The 23,679-nt window shown below is 37.4% G+C and overlaps 1 protein-coding gene across 7 annotated transcripts in view; it reads left to right on the forward strand.

Annotated features, from left to right (window-relative positions):
- LOC137616404 (tyrosine-protein phosphatase non-receptor type 11-like) overlaps window positions 1-23,679 on the forward strand; it is a 284,273-nt gene that overhangs the window by 189,153 nt on the left and 71,441 nt on the right. For all 7 annotated transcript variants that reach the window (XM_068346127.1, XM_068346125.1, XM_068346128.1 and 4 more), the window contains 3 exons: window positions 5,496-5,642; window positions 15,305-15,469; window positions 17,780-17,963. In XM_068346127.1, coding sequence (XP_068202228.1) covers window positions 5,496-5,642; window positions 15,305-15,469; window positions 17,780-17,963 — 496 coding nt within the window. The remainder of the gene's footprint in view (window positions 1-5,495; window positions 5,643-15,304; window positions 15,470-17,779; window positions 17,964-23,679) is intronic.

Genomic DNA, 23,679 nt, shown 5'->3' on the forward strand with positions numbered 1-23,679 from the left:
TCGTGAGAATGACCTCCCCATCCTTCCAAGGAGGCATCCGTGTGTCTCACCACTGATGGTTGCAGTGGTTGCAGGGGAATTGTTGATGCTAGGCTCTTGGCTTTTGACCACGGCCTTGAATGCATGCGCAACAAGGCTGGGGTCAATCTTAGTTGATCTCTTCGAGCGTTTGATGCATATTTCCTCCAGACTCCTGACGCATCTTTCAAACGTGCCTTTAGCACAGGGTCTGTCACTGCTGCAAACTGGAGAGAGCCCAATACTCTTTCCTGGTGGCGTCTTGAAATCCTCTTGTGATGGATTAGTCTCTTGACAGATCCCGTTATTTCTCTCCTCTTCTTGGATGGAATGGAGAGGTGGTGTGACTTCAAGTTCCATTGGATTCCTAGCCACTGGAACTGTTGAGCTGGAGGGAGACGAGACTTCTTGCAGTTGATCTTGAAGCCCAGGTGTTCCAAAAACTGGATCACTCTGTTGGCTGCTTGCAGACAAGTAGTCTTGAATGCTGCCCATACTAGCCAGTCGTCTAGATAGGCCACCACTTGAACTCCTTCGGTGCGTAGCTGTTGGACAATTGTGTCTGCTAGCTTCGTGAATATCCTTGGGGCTGTGTTCAGTCCGAAGGATACTGCTCCGAAGACAAACTTCTTCTTCTGTAGTTTGAATCCTAGGTAGGAGGAAAAAAAGGCGGTTCATCGGGAGATGCCAGTAAGCATCTGCTAGGTCTATTGAGACTGTGTACGCCCCTTTTGGCAGAAGGGTCCTTATGTGTTGCAAAGTAAGCATCCAGAACTTGTTCTCGATGAACTTGAGTGGAGACAAGTCTAGAATGACAGTGAATTTGTCCGAGTCTTTCTTGGGAACACAAAACAGCCTTCCCTGGAACTTGATGGACTTCGCTTTCTTTATCACCTTCTTTATCAAGAGTTCTGAGGTATATTCTTCCAACAAGGGGGTGGAGTGTTGGAAGAATTCTGGAAAGTGGGGTGGAATTCTGCTCCATTTCCACCATAGTCCATTCATGATAAGGCTGTGGGCCCAGGGATTGAAGGTCCAGCGATCCTGAAAGTGATGTAGTCTGCCCCCTACATGGAACCCCTCATTGCTTGGGGGATCCTGCGGATTTATTTCCGTCACCACGTCTTCCTCGGCCCTAAGAGAAGTTACCTGGAGAACTCTTAGGACCTTTTCCTTTCTGACTGGGGTGAAAGGAAGTTGACTGCCTCTCAAAGGTAGGGTTAAATACTGGTGACTGGGCTACCAGTTGTTGAGGAACCATCTGGAAGGTGTTCTGAGGCATCGTGGTCATAGTCATGGCTTGGAGTTGTACAGGTCTTTTTGGTCTCTTCGCCCTTTTGTTCTTGGGCTGGGGACCTCCTTCCGAGGAAGATTTCCTATTGAGGACGTGCCCCACTTTTGAAGAAGGTTCCTGTTCTCCGTGGTTGCTCTCGCAATGACCTCTTGGACCAGATCCTGTGGGAAAAGGTCTTTACCCCAGATACTTGAGGTAATCAGCTTCCTTGGTTCGTGTCTGATGGTTGCTGAAGCCAAGATGAACTCTCTACAAGCTCTCCTCGCTCTGAGGAAAACGTATAGGTCTTTCACAAGGGTACCCATGTGAGATTTAGCCAGGAAGAGGAACATTTCTTGGGCATTATGTTGACCTGCACTCATTTCCAGACAGTTCTGATGAGAGAGGGAAGCCGCAAGTCTCTCCTTCAACTCCTGTTCCTTCCTCAGAAGATGGTCTGGCAACTTTGGAAGGTTCTCATTGAACTGTTGTCCTGCTATCTCTGGGTCTAACTTAGAGACGGAGAAGGTTAGGTGGACATCCATCCACTTCTCCTTGCAAGTAGGCAGCGCTAGAGAGCATGGGTTGCATTCCTCTAGGGTCGGACATGGTTTTCCCTCATCGACTGCCTTGACGGCAAAGTCTACTACTTTCTCCATAAAGGGGAAAGAGATGGAGGAAGGAGCAAGAAAGTTGGGATGCTTCTTGCTCCGTGCTGAGACTTTGGAGTTGGTATATCCGGATCCCTTCAAGGCCTTCAGGAGGATGGCTTGCGCCTTCATGTGTTCAAACATGATGACCTCTTTGGGGACCATTTCTTCTCGGGTCGCATTCTCATCCCGCTGTCTCACATAGCAATCTGGATAGGCCGAAAAGGTAGACCAGAACTCAAGGTCTTCAATTTGCTTGACTCCCAACTTCTCGGAAAAGAACAGTTTCCCATTCATCATTGGCATATGCTCCGCATACCTCCAGGAATTGGTTTCGGAGCAATGAAGGAGATCAGACACTCTAAGAGGCTTCTTAGAGGTGCCCTTGGTGGTTCCGAAGTAGTCCATCTTCTCCTGCAACAACCTTTGCTGCTGCTCAATCGATTCCGGCATCGTCTCCTGTTCCCGTTGGAACGACTCCATCATTCGTTGAATAGATGTCAGAATCTCCTCGCTTGCGTTAACCTGGTTAACAGGTTGTGGAGTTGGGGCCGAGGACGTTGACGGCAGAGGTTGGTATGCCGTCACGGTGAACTGTGGGTCGTCTGTTGCCGTTGACAACAATCCTTCTTCCTCCACTCGGGGAGGGTCCACATTTTCTTCAGGGCCTCCTTGTAATAGGTCCTGTTTGGTGTCGGTGGACACTTGTGACATCCTCTCTTGGTGGATGTCCATGCCTTCTAGTGCCTTGTTAATGTCCGAGTCAATCTTCAGTTGTACGAAGGGGAACCAGAGCTATTCCTGGGACACCACCGCACTCGGCAGAGCCTTGGGGAACAGTAGGCACCTCATGGAGTCATTGGGCAAGTATGGTCCTGAAGAGTTCTTTTGGAACCCTCTTACCCATATGTGAAGGGTGTCCCTCGCTATATCCCTAGTCTCTAAGGTAACTAGGAGGGGCTTCACCAAAGCCGTTGGCCAGCAGGGTTGAGCAGGTGAGGCAACCCTTCGGTTCCCAATACTTTAGGACTCCTATGACGACGCCGCAAGGGGCACGAGTCCTGCACATCGTTTGACTGCAGAAGTCTTTACCTTTGTGGTTGCAGAACATCAATTCGCACTTCTCCATAGGGTCATCCTGTAAAGGAGAAATACTAATGAGTATTTTTGTTTTTTATATCAGTGATATAAAAGCATACAGTTTTTGATAACAATAGTAATCACTATTGTTTATGGTAGCTTAGTATAATAAGCTTTAAAGGAAATAGAAAAGACACATATCTGTATTTCCTCTCGCCAGCCATTGCTGAGACCTCCGTCAGTATTAATATTCAGTTTCCCTGATAGGGAGGATACAAGGTAGAGAAACTCTAGGAACTAGAGTTAGAGTTAGTAAATAGCTTATACTAACATTATCCACCTGTAAAATTATATTAATACCATTCGGATATTTCAAGTCCCTGATGATCAAGGAAAACCATCTGTGTGTTGAGGGAGTACTCAGCCTCAACAGAATATCATGGTCTCCACAATCGTCTGCGATAGGAACATATGTACTACAGTATAGTTGTACACAGTAGTTTGCCGGCAGACACTGCCGGTGGTAGGTTAGTACCTGACGGTGCTAACTGATAGAGAGAGAAAAAGCTTAAGGAAGGAGAGTTTCCTACTATTATGAATGAACATAACAGCTGGAAGTGTAGGAGGACTATAAGACCGCCTACTGTCTCCTTACCAGAATGAAAGTTCCAATGGAAGTGGAAAGAATCTATCAGATTCTGGCTCCCACCCATCCACAAAAGGCCTGTCGGCGGCAATGAATGTGGATGGCAGCTCAAGAGAGAGCTGAGGACTTTCCAAAGTATGTTAGGTTTTCCACTAGAGTCTGTCAGAAGCCGTCTCATTCTTCCACCAGTTTTATTACCTTCCTGTGAAGGAAGGGAGTTAGGGGGAAGGTGGCAGAGATGGCTGAACTAACTGCCGCCGTCAGGGTACCAGCCGGTAACATTCATCCTAGCAAATCAGGATACCGTTGAAAGAATCTTGTGACGGCATGATGTCACTAAAGGACAGAGGGGGGAAGGGGTTGAGGGTCTTATAGTTCATTGATATCAGAGGTGGCGGCAGGTATGCCACCTTCCTCAAACAATGAACTGGGGAAGCATAGCTTCCTGTGCTGATGACTTTTTCGACGGCAAGACAAGGGCAACTTGAGTATGTCACTATCTGAATCAAAGCCAGGAGCGGTAAGAACATCGTTCTACTCGACGGCGATGAAGATAGACAGTGGCTGCCGCCTATAACGGCGGCGACACTCGGGGAGGGAGGAAGGGTTTAGCCTCTTCTCTCTCAGAGAAAATAATTATCGTAACTTGTCTATAGATTCTAGAGAATGTAACATATAAGAATCGAGAAGGAACAATAAGGGTGAGGCTAAACAGTGGGAATTACTTTACTAACGTATATGATAAGTAGTCACATAATAAAAGAAGGAATAATTTTCATGGATGCAATATCACAGCTTGTACAATTTGCCTAACTAGCTAATATTATAGCGTTAAAACCAGGAAGTGTTGCCCTACTACATAAATAATATGCGAATATAACGGGCGACAGCAGTCGTAAAATGGCTGCCTCCGGTCTCGGCAACGCTCACCCAAACACACTTAAATTATTGGAATTTAACTTTGAAAAGGGAGACTAAAATTAAACACAATAAAGAATTAATACTCAACTTTCCAGATGACGAAGATGCTGGAGATTGCATGTTGAAATTAAAAAAAAAAACTGGTAAAAAAACACCGGGCTAAAAGGGAGCACAACACTCTTGGCAGGCTACTAGAATAGGAATAGCATCACGGTAATAGTAGGGAAGAAGGTCCACCGGGTAACTAGAACGGCACCCCTTTCTTTTGCCACTCTTCACCTTACATCGAAGCGTTAAATCTATTCGGGGTGAAGATTGCCTCCTTTATTGGATACTTGCGCCAGGAGTTAGAATCCTTGAGACCTTTGATTTAATTCTCTGTGAGTATCACTGTAGCAAATATCCCTTAGAAGGCTACCTATAGGAACCCTTCCATCAGGATGACATGGCCTGAGCCCAAAAAAAGGTTAGATTTATAAAGAAAGTAAAAGTATTTAGAATTTAGAAGATAATGACAAAAATATACTATTGAGTTCTAGTTATCATGGGGGTTCTGGTAATGGAACACCTGCCATAACCGAGGGACTTTAGAAGCTTTTTCATACAGATCCTTAGGATTGAAGAGTCTAGCAAATTTACTCACCGTAAATGTTGGATAATTTTTAGTAAAGGTGTCATATGTAAAAGGATTATTTTTAAAATTGATGCTTGGAGACAAATCTAAATGTATAAAACTCAAAGAATAATAAGTTTAAAGATTTTTTATTTTTGTTTTGTGGTATTTATACATTTCAGCAGCTACTATTTATTTTTATTTTACGGTACATTCAATGTACAATAAGGTAAGATATAGTGAAGATGATATAACAGGATATATGAATACTATATAAAACTGAAATATTTTCAGAGTGAAGAAGATGTAGGGATCGAGTGCAAGACCTACATTGCAACCCAAGGATGTCTGCCATCAACTATAGCAGATTTTTGGTGGATGGTTTGGCAGGAAAATACTAGAGTCATAGTTATGACTACCAAAGAAGTTGAAAGAGGCAAGGTATGATTCTTGGACAAGTTGCTTGTAAAGAGTTCTTTCATTTAAAAAGCATTTTATTGTTGTGTGTTTTATCTATTCCAATAAGATAATTGACTGGACTAATGGCTATGGGACATTGACAGTGTTGATATGTTTTTAATTTTGTATATATAAAGTCCAACTCAGGCTGACAAAATGCCCTTGATTAAGTTTTCAGTGTTATAAACATAGTTTTTATTTCCATATAGTAAAGTCTTTTCATTAGTTAAAAGACATAGCATTCCCAGTAGTGACTGTTAATGAGTTTAGATGAATTAAGTCTTCCAAAGCATTGTTCCTCCCATGCAGATACCCAGTTCTTTGCTAAACTAGAGTTGTAAAATAACTTAAGAATAGTTATTTGTTCACAGTGTTGTAATATATTTAAAATTGAACTTTGTTTAAAATTTCTCACCCTGCATAATTATTCTCCTTTGAAATTTTAAGAGATATCTTTACTGAATTATTGTCCTTTTTTTTTTTGTTACAATGAAGGTAATACATTCTTAAAAAAAGCAATTATATGGCTTACTACAGTAGTATTTGTGCTGTGACTGCTCGCAGTCTTCCCTTGTGAAGAGTGTAATAAACTGTTGTTGCGGCAGTTGGGAGAATATGGAGAGAGGAGGAAGAAGAGATAAAGCCCGACTCTTCACCTTTTTGAGAAAAGTGGTTATATGGTATACAGTAGGGTCCTGAATTAAGCGTGTTCGAATTACACGATTCCCCTTTTCCACGATCGCTATTTTTCAAAAATAAATTTTCTGTATCTGCGAGGCTGTTCAAAGTTTGCGAGTCAAGCACTACAAAATGTATCAAATCTATTGTCTTTTTAAGTATATTGGTAGCCCTAAATACGGTGATTTATATTAAATGTTACAAAACAATATCAACATTACATTTCATTAACATAATTTCATAATGAATAGCCTATTTAAGGATAAAATTCCACATCAACAATGAAATCAACTGTTAACTGTGCGAGTCCAGCTGACAAAATGTAAACAGAAATGTGGTTACGTTCTCAGCAATCTTTATCTTTCTCCAACCTTACGATAATTGTAATGGTAGTGTTAATGATGGTATATTAAAGCATTATTTTTGTTTAGTACAGTATATTTAAAAGCCTTATTTTTCCCTCTGGGCGTTCAAGGTTTTCACGAGTAGACTGGGTTCGTTTATCGGCAGTGAATAGCCTAAACTTCGGTAACGAGTCGTCAATATTTTGTCATATTTTAAACAGTATACTTTTGATTTGCAAACATTGGTTTTGTAGAGTAGACGGTAAAATAAAATCTAGAGAGAGAGATAGAGAGAGAGAGAGAGAGAGAGAGAGAGAGAGAGATTTGAGTTCGTTTATCGGCAGTGAATAGCCTAAACTTCGGTAACGAGTCGTCAATATTTTGTCATATTTTAAACAGTATACATTTGATTTGCAAACATTGGTTTTGTAGAGTAGACGGTAAAATAAAATCGAGAGAGAGAGAGAGAGAGAGAGAGAGAGAGAGAGAGAGAGAGAGAGAGAGAGAGAGAGAGAGAGGATCAAATCTCTCTCTCTCTCTCTCTCTCTCTCTCTCTCTCTCTCGATTTTATTTTACCGTCTACTCTACAAAACCAATGTTTGCAAATCAAATGTATACTGTTTAAAATATGACAAAATATTGACGACTCGTTACCGAAGTTTAGGCTATTCACTGCCGATAAACGATAACAAACCCTTTAATGCAAACTAACTGTATCCTTTGATATTCCTCTATATTTATCACGAATTCCTTCTATACCTCCTCAGACACTCTTATTTCAAATATCTAAATTATTCTTATCACAACTAACACCATCTAGTCATTTTCATTCCATTATATCTATTATTCCTCTGGATCTTATTCCCTTTCCTTATTCTGTTTATTCGATGGGATTCGTTTTTCCTTTTACCGTCTTTCAGAATCTATTTTTAGCCACTGGCAACCAAATCCCCCCTTCCCCCGTTTCCTACCGTCTCCCCTGCGAGTCCACCCAGCCTATCTCATCACTCCCCCCACCTTCATCCTCCCCTGTTCTAGGTCTGTAACCTTCTGCGTCATAATATCTCTCTCTCTCTCTCTCTCTCTCTCTCTCTCTCTCTCTCTCTCTCTCTCTCTCTCTCTCTCTCTCTCTCTCTCTCGTTATACAATACAGTACTTAAAAATAGATGAAGAAACCAAAATCGGTTTTCTTGAAGTGTCAATTAAATACAAAACGAAAAAATTATACCGTGTATACATCCATTTCAATCATAGCTTAAAATACGGTAACCGATTTCGTCCGCAAACCACTATTTTTTAGGAAACACCATTCTATTCCAGAAAAGTTTTACTCTTTAAATGTCAATTGCGCTATAATAAAACATGTACTTATGTTGTTAAATTTCGGGTGTGTTTTAAAAATCGAGTATTGCTAACTTATTTTTGTTTTACTTTTGGCTGTGATCACATCAGCTGATGTCTAGCTTCCGCGCGAATACAATAACAAAGAATTGTTTACACCATTTCTTAACTTATTCAAACCATCTATACAGTTAATATTACATAAACACCAATGTGTTATAACCTATCATATTTATTGTTTAGTACTTTAAAACCATCCCTCTCTCTCTCTCTCTCTCTCTCTCTCTCTCTCTCTCTCTCTCTCTCTCTCTCTCTCTCTCTCTCTCTCTCTCTCTCACTCACATCGAACGTTATAGCGGTAACCTAATTGTTCGGTGACTTTAAAAATAGGCCTAGTACTTTCTTCTTTTACCTTTTTTGCAAATGGATCCATAATTGAGGTGGGTACAAGTTGACTTATAACTGAAGTTAGGAAAAGTATTTTGGATATGGAAAGGACAATTATCTTTCGTAACAGTTTAGAATTATCGTAAGTTATCACTCTGTCATTAGCGGCAGTTTGCTATTGTGGATTAAACGCATAAGGAAAAAAAAAATTCCAGCTTTGCTACGAATTTAGGAATTTATATGGATACGGTAAGTAAAATATTTGTAATAACATAATGTTTACTAAATGTTTGTAATATCATTAGTTATGACTTAGATCATGTGTGTTTAATGCATTCGTTTGTTTATTATGATCGAAGATGGAGCGTAAACAAATGGAAGGTTTCCGTTTCAGGCGGCATCATAAAGAAAAACATTTCATAAATGGCATTCATTTCATTTATTTGAAAGTTCTAATAAAAAATAATTAGAACATTGGTAATAACAAATTCAACATATAATCTATACTTGGTAAAATTGCTGTCAATTCAAAAACACAGATGTATAAATGCGTCTGTTTCTTCGTTGTGATCAGAGATAAACGTAAACAAAACATTGGTTGTCGTTTTCTATTGTGCTTTTTAGCGTTTAGGAAACGCATGATATAAAATCGCCTTTATTTTGATAATTCTGGATTTTCAATCATACAACAAGTTAGTCTATAGAGTGATGGTTTTGCTATTCACCAGTTGTATTATACAATAGATATGACAAACATTAAAATTTGTCTGTATTTTGGGTTGTGTTATAACGGGAAATATATGGTGTTTACACCTATCCTGGTTGTAATTTTAACCATTTTTCAAGTTATTAGAACTTTAAAGTATATTAAATGTTTTATTTATTTACAAAAACAATTTGATATTATAAAGAAATACAGTATAGTACAAAGAAAGTATTGGAAATGGGTAGTAAACACATTTGAATAGGCAAATTGCTGGTTGCCATGGCCACAATGGAATTATTTCTGTTAGTTGTGTTTCGAAATTCGCGATTTTCCATTTACACGAGGTCATTAATCGACCAAATTCTCGCATAATTCGGGACCCTACTGTACTAGTATGCGTGCCTTTATGATGAGGAAAATCCACAATGTCATCATGTAAATAGGGATATATAATCCTTTCATTTCTTTACCTTTCTGTTTTCTATTCTTAAAAGACATTAGAAATCAAGGAAATCCTATTCAAATGGTATTACAGTTATGGGTTGAAGGTTTAGTAAATAACTCAGTATCCAAAGAATTCTTTAATTGATGCTGTATTTAAGTTCACTGTAAATAAGATTTTCCAGGGTTACAGATTAGCAATGTGTAAAAGCCTGCCAAGTACTGTGTAGTGTACAGAAATATTTTTTCACTTTATAAGTGTTTTTTCCCTTCTACTCCTGTCAGTGATATAGATTTGTTCTTATATGTGGATACAAAACTTTGTCCTTTTATTGTACAGTTGTTACTGAACAGTTGTACAGTAACAATGCAAGCATTGAAGAATGTAAGTTCCCCAAATCTGAGAAAATGGCTATAGTCATACCAGTTCTGAAAAGTGTTCTGGACTACCAGCAATTAAGCTCATATAGACCTATTTCAAGTCTATCTTTTGTTTTAAAAGTTCTAGAATATGTAATTCTTTAACAACTAGTCAGTCACTTGAAAGTATTAGAAGCTTTGCCTGACAACCAATATGCTTATAGAAAACTATATGGAGACAGCCATCTGCTCTGTTGTAAATGATATGCTGGAAATGATGGATGAAAATAGATATGGTATTTTAATATTACTCGATCTCAGTGCGGCTTTTGATACACTTGTGCATGAACTGCTACTAAATGATCTACAGTGCATCGGCGTTGAAGATCAAGCTTACGAGTACTTAAAAGACTACTTGATGGTTAGAAATTACTGTGTACAAATTGTAAACTTTTATTAATCATATGAACCTTTAAACAGAGGGGTACCCCAGGGGAGTGTACTTGGCATAATCTTATTCTGTATCTATACTATAGGTCTATCAGAAATACTACAAAGGCATGGTGTAAAGGTCAAACTATTTGCGGATGACACACAATTTTACCTCTCCATAAATGATATAGATGGCACTACTGAAACTCTAAACTGAATCCTTGATAGTGTTAGAGAATGGATGACAATTAAATAACTAAAATTAAATGATAATAAAACTGAGTTCATGATTGTGGGAAACAGAAACACTGTGAGAAGCTTGGGTGATATTGAAATCAACATAAATAATGACTCAGTACCAATATCTAGTAAAGTTTGAGATCTAGGTGTATTTCTTGGCTGTAACTTTTCTCTCGATGCCCAAATAAATAATGTAGTAAAAGCTGCTGGTTTTCATCCAAGAAATACTGCTTTTATAGAAAGTACCTTGACGAAAGTTCTATAAAGAAACTTGTGATAAACTGTTATTACCAGGATTGACTACTGCAACTCCATGTATTACAATTTACCAAAAGTTCAACTTAAGAAATTACAAAACATAATAAACAGAGGAGCAAGACTGATAAAAGGTGTCCCACCTAGAGATAGAATCACTCCTATACTAATTGATTTACACTGGCTGCCGATTGAAGAGAGAATTGAATTTAAAATATTTACAGTAACCCACCAAGTTATCAGAACTAGTCGTCCAAAATACTCAAGAGAATTGCTACATATTGCACAGCCAACAGACCGTGTTGACACGAGAATAGTTACAGATGGTTTCAAATTATTGGAACCTAGATACATATCTACTGTAGGCTCCACAACCTTTAAATATGCTGCCCATAGACTATACAATAAACTCCCACGAGACATCCGAATGATTGAAGATATTAAGGCTTTTAAGAGGAAACTGATGACTTTCTTATTCCGTGAGTCATTTGACAGTGACGATTTAACAGTAAATGAGCAATACGTGATATGAAATGTTGAATATTTTGAATGAACAAGATAAAACGACAGTGGAAGTCCTGTAGAGAATGGGGTTCCTGTACTATATGGGACCGGGAAAGCAGCCGTCAAAGTAAAGTAAGCATTTTATTCTTATTTATTACAGCCTTCTTTACTTTTACTCCGACAAAGTCCTCTCTATTTCACTGTCACTTACGTCAAAATTCACCTTTTCATTCTTACAGTCTGCTTTACTTTTTTTTTTTTTAATTGACCAAGGCTAACTGCCTTCTTGATTTCAATTGGAGGACATTAGATGAGTGGCACACTAGTGATCGTGCACCAATCATTATAAACACCAACAATACAAAGATCTCCACTATGGTATCTTGACAAGGCAGACTGGGTTAAATTTTGTGAGTTAAGTGAAATCGAGGGGAGTGCAGAACTGTTTGAAAGTATTGATGATGCCATAGACTTACTGAATGGAACTCTCCATTCAACAGGAATCAATTTGGTTCCCTGAACCACAGGGTTATTCAAACGACAACCAGTTTCTTGGTGGTCTTCAGAATTAACTGCCTTGCACAGAGCCACTAGATTGCGTAGGCGCCATACAGAGGAGTATTTGATTATATACAAAAAATGTAGAGCACAGTTCTGTCGTGCCATGAAAGAAGCTAGGCGCCAATCTTGGGTATCTTATGTTTCCTCAGTCAACAGTAGAACACCACCATCTTCTGTATGGAGGAAAGTAAAAATGATAGCAGGCTAATTTACCTCCAACCCACCACCAGTGTTGAAGGTAAATGATCAGTACAGTATGAGACTGAAGCAACTGAGTTTAGCAATGCCCTTGCTGATCATTTCTCAAATGTATCATGCAAGTGTGTAGCAACTCTAAGTCACCTGTATAGGAACATTAAAGAGAAGAAAATTTTAAATTTTGCAACAGGAAGGAAAGAGTTATACAATTCTCGTTTTACTGAAAGAGAATTTGATTCCACACTTGCGACTTGTAATGATACAGCCTCTGGACCTGATGAAATTCCATATGCAATGATTAAATATATACCTATTAATAACAAGTTATTTATTTTAAGCATTATTAACAGAAATAATACATGATCATAGTTATCTAAGTGTTTGGGAACTAGCCATTATCTTAGCCTTTTTAAAATCTTGTAAGGATAAGTTTGTAGCTGCAAACTATCGACGAATCTTATGTAAGATCATGGAGAAGATGGTCAATATAAGACTGATGTGGTACCTGGAAAAGAATATTTTATCACCTATCCAGTGAGGATTTAGAAAACTGCACTCAGTGATTGATGTGTTAATATGACTTGAGTCCTCTGTTTGTGAAGCCTCTGCTTCCAAACAGCACCATGTAACAAGCTTTTTTTTACTTTGAAAAGGCATATGATACTGTATGGAGATACTGTAGTATACTTAAAACCATTCATAATTTGGGATTACGAAGAGAGCTACCATTGTGTATTCAATCATTTATTTCACAGATTTTTTTTTAGTTGAGAGTGGGTTAAGCTTTATCTGAGAGGAAATTTCAGGAAGAAGGAGCTCCCCAGGGTAGTGTGCTAAGTGTAACCCTATTTGCACCAGCCATTAATGGGATATCCTCTGACATTCCCCAAGATATTCTCTCAACATTATTTTTAGATGATCTCTCCATATCATTTGCAGGAGCTAGAATGGCAATGGTTGAGAGAAAATTACAACTCTCAATTGACAAAATTATTCAATTGGCTGATATGAATGGTTATATGTTTTCAACAAGCAAAACTACTGTGGTCCATTTCTGTCATATTCGGGGAGTACATCCACACCCGAATATATACCACATATCAAAGGTCAACGGATCCCATGCGTAAGTGAAGCTAAATTTTTAGGATTGATATTTGATTGTAGGCTTACATGGGTTCCCCACTTGAAGGCATTAAAAACTAAATGTCTCAAGGCTCTGAATCTTTTAAAAGTACAGTATTGTACCATACACCAGGGGGCTAGTCTACAAAACTATTTTAAAGTTATACAAGGCCTTAATTTTTTCAGAAATTAGTTATGGGTGTGAAATATACTCCTCGGCCACCCCCAAGCATATCTAAGGTATTAGATTCTATACATCATGCTGGTATTAGATTGTCCTCAGGAGTGTTTAGAACTTCACCTATCCCAAGTCTTTTTGTTGACCCTGGAGAATTACCTTTAGACCTTTACCAAAAGTCTTCAATTGTTTGGTATTGGTTTAGGTTGCAAAGACTTCCTAATTCTTTAGTGTGTCGGAATGCAAACTTTATAAGGCATAGATATTTTGAGTATCACCCAAAATCTCAACCTTACGGTTTATGGGTAAAACAATTAATAAACAGTCTTGATATAGTAAGAAGTAGAGTTCTTCCATATAGGATATCACCAACACCTCCATGAAAATATACCGGAAATATCTTTTTGAAAATATTTTATTGGTATAAAAAGAACATGACTGAATTAGAAGCCAGGTCTATTTTTATGGAACTTGTGGAAGAGCATAAGGAATCAACTTTTATATATACTGATGGCTCCAAATCTGATGCTAAAGTTGGATTTAGAGTATATTCAGTAGTACTTCTAACTGTAGAGGTGTACTTCCTCTAATATCTTCCATATTTACTGCCAAACTATATGACATACTAACCGCCATTGAGAAAATAGCGTTAAAAGAGGAGGGAAATTTTACCATTTTTAGTGATGCAAGAAGTGTTACGAGCTTTAGAAGGATTTGATTCCAGTAACCCTTTAGTTTTAAAGATTGTAGAGTGGCTTTTAATAATTAGCCTTAAAGGTATAACAGTTTGATTTTGCTTGGTTCTGGCACACGTAGGTGTGTCTGAAAATGAGGCAGATTCACTGGCAAAAAGTGCTGCAGCCGAGTTGCTACCAAGATACTGTAGTACCCCATTCCTTGTAATGATTTTTATGTATGATAATTGGCAACAGCATTGGGATAGTTTAGTTGAAAATAAGTTGAGAGAAATAGTAATGTTATATCCCCTTGAAGGTATAATGGGATGCCCCAAAAGTGGATGACTACTCTTTGTTGTCTCCGCATTGGTCACACTCGGAAGATACACAAGTTTCTGCTGGCTGGACAACACCAACCATATTGCGACAACTGTTTGATATTCTTGACAGTGAGGCATTTGCTGACTGATTGCCCCACTTATAGCATCAAAAGAAATCGATATCTGTTTGAGGCTTGAGGTGAGGATGGCAGATTCATCCTTGCGAAGATTCTTGGACATGATGTATCCTACAATGATAGCGACATTTTTAGATTTGTTTCAGAAGCAGGTCTTCTGAAAGCTATTTAACTTTTATAAAATATTTTTTTTTATGATGATAATTGCATAATCTTTTTTTCTTTATTTGTAATAAATACTATCGGCGTCCATGACTTTCGATGTCAGGATGCCAGAAAACTTCAAAAATATCTCTCTCTCTCTCTCTCTCTCTCTCTCATATATTTTATTTTCATCATGAAATTTTACTGTGTACAGTATGGTAGTTTTTAATATTCTTAATAAATACTGTATATTTTAATGTTATAAGAAAATAATTTTAATAGTTTGTTTACATTAGTGCTTGTCGGGTGTTGTCTCTTAGTTTTTGGTATCAGTAAATACTATTCTGTGTGTCATTCATATAATCACAATTGTTAGATGACATTCAATGATGGCCAGTGCTTTGTAGTCCATTCAAATAACTCTACTTTATATAGAAATCTATGCTTATCATTTAGCCTGTATCAATATTACCAACATATGTTTGGCTAATGTTAATAATATGCAAATCATGGTATTGTAATTTTTTTTAACTATATTTGTGAAAATTATATCTGTATACTTCTGTCATTTGAAACTACATTCTATATACAGTATAGATATGGTTATGCTATTTTGCAGAACAAATGTTGTCGATATTGGCCTGAAGAAGGAATTAGTAAAGAATATGGACGGATGACACTTAGGAATGTGTCTGAGAATTCTAACAATGATTATATTCTTCGAGAGTTTTTGGTTCGCAAAGATGACCAACCAGAGAGAAAGATATTTCATTATCATTTCACTGTAAGTATTTAATTCACTTTTTCTTGACCCCCTCACTACGAGGTTGCGGATCCGCTACTCAAGCTATATATGAGATTTGTCACCCTCAGATATACTTTCTCACTTACTCAATAATGACTTATACAGTATTTCCATGTTTATATGTTTTACTGCTGATCAGCAAATAAATTTTTCAAAAGATTGATTTATTTTCCATTATATTTCACTCTAAACAACTGAATTAGTTTTTTCCATTCATTGTGAAGTGATTATAGAATAATTTTTCAGAAATTTGTTTAACATAATTTTCTCTAAAATAATGGCAAAGCACTGTGATTTTATGTGTAAAGAAATTTTAGATTCAATGAAGTGACTATGGTATTCCGTAATTCCGTGGTAAATAGACATTGAAAGATATCAAACTACTCGTCAGTAATAATGCCCTTCACGTAAGAAATGTAATGAAAATATCCATTTGATTACTCTGACACAAGAAGTATTCTATAATGTATAATTTATAAGGTATACGATAAACAAAAAACTGATGACATTAGGTTTGTTCATTCTTCTGTCATTTTACCTTGCGTGTGTCTGTTACTATAAACTGGATCATTCCTGTTTTGGATATTTCATGGTTTTGGAAATCGAGTCTGAGCATGTAAGAACATGACGAATACAATACTGTGTAGAATGGCAATAAATGAAAATAATGACAATAGGCTAACTTTTGCTTGTGAAAACAATGAACAGTACTAATATGAAATATATAAGACATGAAAATTATATTATTTTGTAGAAATGATCGTTGAGAAAAAGTAATAAGATAAGAAAAAGATGAATCTTGTCGTACATCAAAAACTTGCATTACTGGTAGAATGTTTTTGTCAAGTTATGGGTGGGACTTGTGGTAGTCAGAGGTGGAGAGGCTTTCTCTGTGATTTGAACACCATGCCAACATTGAAATACATAAAATAGACCTCACATAATCAAGAGTAAGGACTAGAATTGCAAGTATTTCAGTTGGTGGTAAGGTGAGGTGTGAAAATCCCTACTGCTCCAAGCTGGGGATGTCACGGGGGTTTTGAGTAATGCCTCGGGTAGGGAATGTTGCCATTGGCTTGAGAGGATGGTGTGATTATTATATGGTAACAAAAAGCAGACTAAAATAGATCTTACATACAAGTATTTAGAAATAAAGGCTAGAATCCATAAGACTTAGGCTGAAGAGAGGAGGAGGAGTAGCTAATATTAAGGCCCAGATAAACTATCAATCCTGATTGTGCAATCTAAGTGGTTGTGCAGGCATATCCTTTAGTGAGTAGGTGTGATTGACAGTTTGCGCAGATGATTGAGTAGTTTGCCCAATCATAGTAGTTACACAATTATGACTGATAGTCTGTAGCGATGATTGTACCAACAGCCCAGTTTTTTCTTTGGTACCATGGCGAGCTCACAGGACTCTCAAGATTTTCAGAGGGAGTTTATTCAACTCTATACAGATTTTCCTGCTTTGTGGAAAATTAAAAGCGATGATGATAAGAACAGAGTTTTGAAAAGTGAATGCTATGTCAAATAGAAAAAATGCGAAAAATAGACCCGGGGATGCTGATTTAAATGGAAAACAGAATTATCTCTGCTTCATCAACACCTCTTCTCTCTCTCTCTCTCTCTCTCTCTCTCTCTCTTTCTCTCTCTCTCTCTCTCTCTCTCTCTCACATGCGTGAATTTACTTCTTTTTTTGAACAATTCTTTCATCCACATCTTTTTTTTCTTACTTTCCTCCTCATCGTCTAAAGCGAGGATAATGCCTATTATACATGCTGCCTCTTTGTTCATCTTCACGCCACAAGCTTTAGAGGTGAACTAATGATTGCACAAACTTGATAGTAGTGTAGGGCCCAAACACTGTTTGCGCAATCTCGAAGATTGTACAATCATGATTGACAGTTTATCTGGGCCCTTAGGGAGAGGAGATTTTTTCTTGAAATTTACCGAGTGTGAACTGTGTGATATACAACATGGGCTATACTCTTTTGTAGCTTGGCTTGTGATACTAATAGTAATAATGATGATGGTGTATCCGGACGTCATGGTGTGTTTTACCAGGCGTGTTTTCTTTATCTTATGATTGTATTTTCATATGACTGTTGGTAGTAAGTATTTTATGAGCTACGTACAGAAAGTACAGTATTCTATAATAATTTTTTCGTAAGTGTATTTTAATTTTTTTTAAATATTTTGATATTCAACTTGATTATTTTTTTTTTTATAATCAATATGAAGTTAGTATTTGTAATGATGCATTAAAGGTGAAATTTCATCCAATTTTAGGCATGGCCAGACCATGGGGTTCCCTCAGATCCAGGATGTGTATTGAATTTCCTTCACGATGTTAACAAACGCCAGGAAGACATTGCTAGTGCTGGACCTGTAGTAGTCCATTGTTCTGCAGGCATTGGACGTACTGGGACATTCATTGTGATTGACATGATTCTCAACCAGATAAAAAGACAAGGTGAGATCAATAGTATTTTCCCATTTTAATTATTTATAGAAACCTCATCTGATGTTTATATTGCTTCTCTCAAATTTTATATCAATGTTCATTGCAAACATAAAGATTTTTCTTCTCTTTCAATAGGCCTAGTCCTTTATTACAGTACAGTAGAACCTCGCAATAACAAACTTATAAGAGGGGGAACAGGTGTTTGGTACTGCCAATTGTCCATTGTATCCACAAAATGTTTCCTTTAGTGCAAAATCATACCAAATTGTATAGACTGTAGGCTTATGTATGCCAAGCATTAGGGTAACATCAAAATGAGCAGCTGAGATTAACACACTTTTGTTTTTCAACTTTGAATGACCTAATTAAGGAATGTAGATTAAATGAAACCCAACAAAAGTGAAGTAATATAATTAAAGAATGTAAAATGAAACTTATGAAAACAAAGATTACTTTAAGTATGATCCATATCAAAACAAACTGAATATACAGTTGGAAAACACTAGCAAGTAATCTTGAAACTACTACTTTCCCTACTATTAAAGTAAAAGAAAATAGTGAAATAGTGTATACAAGAATACTTGATTTGTAAATGAAGGATTAAATAAATATAAATATTGTATATATTAATGCATGAATCAATCTTTAGATTAAATGAGGTAAAAAATTAAGACTTATTTTAATTTATCTCATATCTGTAGTATAAAACTACTGCTAACTCATGAAACCATCTTTGTTTCGACACTAAACAAACCTTACGTTATTTAGTAGGGATTATCTTTTGGCGAAGCTGGAAGACTAGCCATTAATACTTTAATTCTAGGTGTCAACCACCCAACTGCTGTTAGTGGAGTTGGTGAGAAATAGCCGATGGATTGCTGGCTACCCCTCTCACTCACACATCAGTGAAACTTTTTTCCGCTCTCTGCTCCCTCAAAGACTTGGCCATTACAAACGATTGCTTTTCATTCCTTTTTTTTTCCGGTATGAGTTCTCTTTGACTTTCCTCCTGCGTAATTGCCCAAGGCCTAAAGGGCGCTCTTGCAGCAGCTTCTTTTCCTCAGTTGAGACCGACTTCCACTCTCTGTGTCCAACATGCAGAGGACGTTGTTGTGAGCAGGGTTCCACCTGCGATGAGTGTAGAGAGAAGTTTGGGTGCCGACGAAAGAAGGAAAAAAGAATTTTAAGAGATTCTTTACCTTCAGGGTCTTCCTCATGGGCGAAGAAAGCTTGGATGTCTTCTCTCACTCCACAATCTTTTCCCGAAGCTCCTGCTCGCTCTGTCTCTTCTGAGGGACAGTCGAGTAGGAGTGTAGACCAGCTAACTCCCGGGCAACCTTGGGAAATTTGTTGCTTCCCTTAGAGAAGCAACTTTGCCCCCCACCCTTGGGCAAGCCTTTCACCCTTTCAGATATTCTGCAGGCTTGGCCATTGCTGGGTGTGGCTGGGCCACCTTTAAAAGAGGCTCTCTTGGAACTTCTTCAGCAGGGTGCCTGGAGGATTCTTCTCCTGGTTCCTTCGAGGTTGAAGTCCTGTTTCATATTGACGCTCTGGCTGTGCGTTAAGCCCATTTCTCGCTTTCTCCTGCTTCAGTCAGTCCTGTTCGCCCTCGTGACCAGCGTGTTCATTTGCCTTTTCATCGATGACCTCCTGCTGACAACGAGACCTCCCCCATCCTCGGATCTCTTCGTCCTCCAGGGACTGTAGTCCTCTATGATCACCCTCCTTCAGGCAGAGTTTCAGTTCACGAGTTCTTCTCGTCGTTCTCCTGCTCGCGATTGTCACTCTCCAGCTTGTGCTCATCACCCAACATCTCTTGATTGTTACTCGCCGGCGTGTGTTCGACGCTCTGCTAACTTTCACTCTCCTGCTACAGATGACCATCTCTTTCCAGCTGTACGCTTGCCATCTCGTTCTTCTCGTGAATATGCGTCTCCTCATGATTGTCGCTCAACCTCAGCTCGTGACCTTCCAATATGACGTTTGACACCTCCTAGATGATCTCCCACCAGACAACGCTCTCCTGCTCAGCGATCTCCGGCGCACCTCTCATCATCTCACCGTTCGCCTTGATGCCACTCACAGATCACCAACGCAGCACTCTCTTGTCCGCCGCTTCTCAACATGTCCTTCACCTGCTTGTCGATCGCCAGCTTGTCACACTTCTCAAGCGCATTGCGATACTTCTCACTGGTCTCCTACGCAACACTCCCCAGGTCTTCGCTCTCTCTCAATTCACAGCTTAAAATATTCAATTTTGTTTCTGAAGGATTATTGCGTTCTAGAAAATTACAATTATTTGAATACTGTAGTTATTTGTGCTTTAATTAAACATTTATGTAATTTTGTTTTAAATTTCGGGTGTATTTTATCAGTACTGTATAAGTATTTTGGGTGATGTGATCAGATCAGCTGATGCACATCCGAATCAATAACAAAGATTATTGTTAATACTATTTCTTAACTTATCTAAAACATGTACTATATTTAGTTGATATAGTATTACATAAGCACCAATGTGTAATAAGCTATCCTAATTTTCATATAGTACATTTGTATAACTTTCATTACAGTATTAGTTCTCTCTTATTCAATGTCAGTCAGGATGCCAGAAAACATTAAATCTCTCTCTCTCTCTCTCTCTCTCTCTCTCTCTCTCTCTCTCTCTCTCTCAGTGTAGTCAAGTACAGTAGGGTCCCGAATTATGCGAGAATTTGGTTGACCAATGACCTCGTATAAATGGAAATTCGTATATTTTGAAACACACAGATAACAGAAATAATTCCATTAGGGTCATGACAACCAGCAACTTGCTTATTCAAACATGTATACTACCCATTTCCAATACTTTCTATGTACTGTACTGTATTTTTTATGATATTAAATTGTTCTTGTGAATACATCAAACATTTTTTATACTTTAAAGTTTAGATAACTTGAAAAAGGTTAAAATTACAACCAGGAGGGGTGTAAATACCGTATATTTTGCGTTATAACAAGACCTAAAATACGGAGAAATTTTAATTAGTTTTTCATATATATTGTATAAGAAAACTGGTGAATAGCAAAACCATCACTGCATAGACTAGCTTTTGTTGTATCATTGAAAATCCTAAATTATCAAAATAAAGGAGATTTTATATCATGAGTTTCCTAAACACGCCAAAAAACACAATAAAAAATGACGACCATTGTTTTGTTTACGTTTATCTCTGATCATAACGAAGAAACGAACGCATTTACACATCTGTGTATAGGTTAGTTTTTGTATGATGATTTTGTTACTACCAATGCTGTTCTACTTGATTTTTCTTAGAACTTCGAAATAAATGAAATAATGTTTTCCTTTATGACGCCGCCTGAAACGGAAACTTTCCATTTGTTTACTGTACGCTCCATCTTCGATCAGAATAAACAAACAAACGTATTAAACACACATGATCATAGTTATAACTAATGATATTACAAACATTTAGTATGCATTATGTAATTACAAATATTTTACTTACCGTATCCATATAAATTCCTATATTCGTAGCAAAGCTGGAATTTTTTTCCCTATGCGTTTAAACAACAATAGCAAACTGCCGCTAATGACAGAATGATAATTTACTATAATTCTAAACTGTTACGAAAGATAATTATCCTTTCCATATCCAAAATAATTTTCCTAACATCAGTTATAAGTCAAGTTATACCGACCTCAATTATGAAACCATATGAAAAAAGGTGAAAGAAGAAGAAAGTCCTAGGCCGGTTTTTAAAGTCATTGAACAATTAAGTTACCGCTATAACGTTCGATGTGACAGAGATAGTGCGAGATTGGAGAAAGTAAGGAAAATTGAATCATTATTGATTTTTAATATAACTGAAACTTTGTGAAACAACAAAGATTTCATTTGTTAGTGAGATAGAGAAAGGTAAGCAATTAGGGGTAGCGAAAGGTATCCGAGAGAGAGAGAGAGAGATAGAGAGAGAGAGAGAGAGAGAGAGAGAGAGAGAGAGAGAGAGAGAGAGAGAGAGAGAGAGAGATTGTTTTAAATGTACTAAACAATAAATATGATAGGTTATAAGGCATTGGTGCTTATGTAATATTAACTGTATAGATGGTTTGAATCAAGTTTAGAAGTGGTATAAACTATTCTTTGTTACTGTTTTCGTACACGCATACTGTATTGTTGAAAGCAGCAGCTAGACTAGACATCAGCTGATCTGATCAGAGCCAAAAGTAAAAAAAAAAAAAAAAAAAAAGAAAGTCGGCAATACTCGATTTTTAAAACACCTGGAATTTAAAAACATGTTTTATTATAGCGCAATTGACTATTTAAAGAGTAACAATTTTCTGGAATAGAATAGTGTTTCCTAAAAAATAGTGGTTTGTTGACGAAATTAGATGCCGTATTTTAAGCTACGATTGAAATGGATGTATACACGGTTATTTTTTTTCGTTTCGTATTTAATTGACAGTTTTTAAGAAAACCTATTTTGGTTTCTTCATCTATATGTAAGTATTGTATAACACGAGAGAGAGAGAGAGAGAGAGAGAGAGAGAGAGAGAGAGAGAGAGAGAGAGAGAGAGAGAGTATATGCATGTGTTTCTGTGTGTGTGTGTTCGCGGTGCGCGCCACCGAACAAGGGGTAGTAAGAGTAATGATTGTTTGTAATGGGAAAGACAGTTGGTATAATTGAGGTTGTTTGTTAACGTTTTTAGCTAGGTTAGTGGTGATGAATGTCTTGGATTGTAATCGAATGCCTTGTTTTTGTTTCTTGTATTACCTGAAGCGAAGAATTGATTGCCACAATTAATAATAGTCTTGTTAATTTCATTATTAAACTCAGGATGCCATATGTGAGCTAAGATTTTATTTCTTACAGAGAGAGAGAGAGAGAGAGAGAGAGAGAGAGAGAGAGAGAGAGAGAGGGAGAGAGAGATATTTGAACTCTCTCCCTCTCTCTCTCTCTCTCTCTCTCTCTCTCTCTCTCTCTCTCTCTCTGTAAGAAATAAAATTTTAGTTCACATATGGCAACCTGAGTTTAGTTATGAAATTAACAAGACTATTGTTAAGAAATAAAATTTTAGTTCACATATGGCAACCTGAGTTTAGTAATGAAATTAAAAAGACTATTGTTAGTTGTGGCGATCAATTCTTCTCTCAGAGAGAAGTTTTGATAATAATACTGTGTACTACACAAAACAAATCTTCGTAAAGTAAAACAATAATGTTTGAAATGACAAAGTATTGTCGACACGTTATCGAAGTTTAGGTTATTCTCTGCTGATAAACGAACCCAGCCTACGTGTGAAAACCTTGAACACCCACAGGGAAAATAAAGATTTTTTGTATACTGTACTAAACAGAAATAATGCTTTAATATACCATCAATATTAACAATAAAATTAAAATTATTGAAAGGTTAGAGAAAGATAAAGATTGCCGAGAACGTAACCACAGTTCTGTTTACATTTTGTCTGCTGGAATTGCATTGTTGAAGTTGGTTTCATTGTTGATGTGGAATTTTATCCTTTAATAGGCTATTTATTATGAAATTATGTTAATAAGATGTAAGGTAAATATCGTTTAGTAACATTTATTATCAAGCACTGTATTCAGAGCAACCAATATACATAAAAACACAATAGATTTGATACATTTTATAGTGCTTGACTCCCAGGTACAGAAAATTTAATTTTGAAAACTAGCCATCGCATGAATGGGGAATCACA

Source organism: Palaemon carinicauda, chromosome 22 (genome assembly GCF_036898095.1).
Source record: "Palaemon carinicauda isolate YSFRI2023 chromosome 22, ASM3689809v2, whole genome shotgun sequence".
Lineage (NCBI taxonomy): Eukaryota > Metazoa > Arthropoda > Malacostraca > Decapoda > Palaemonidae > Palaemon > Palaemon carinicauda.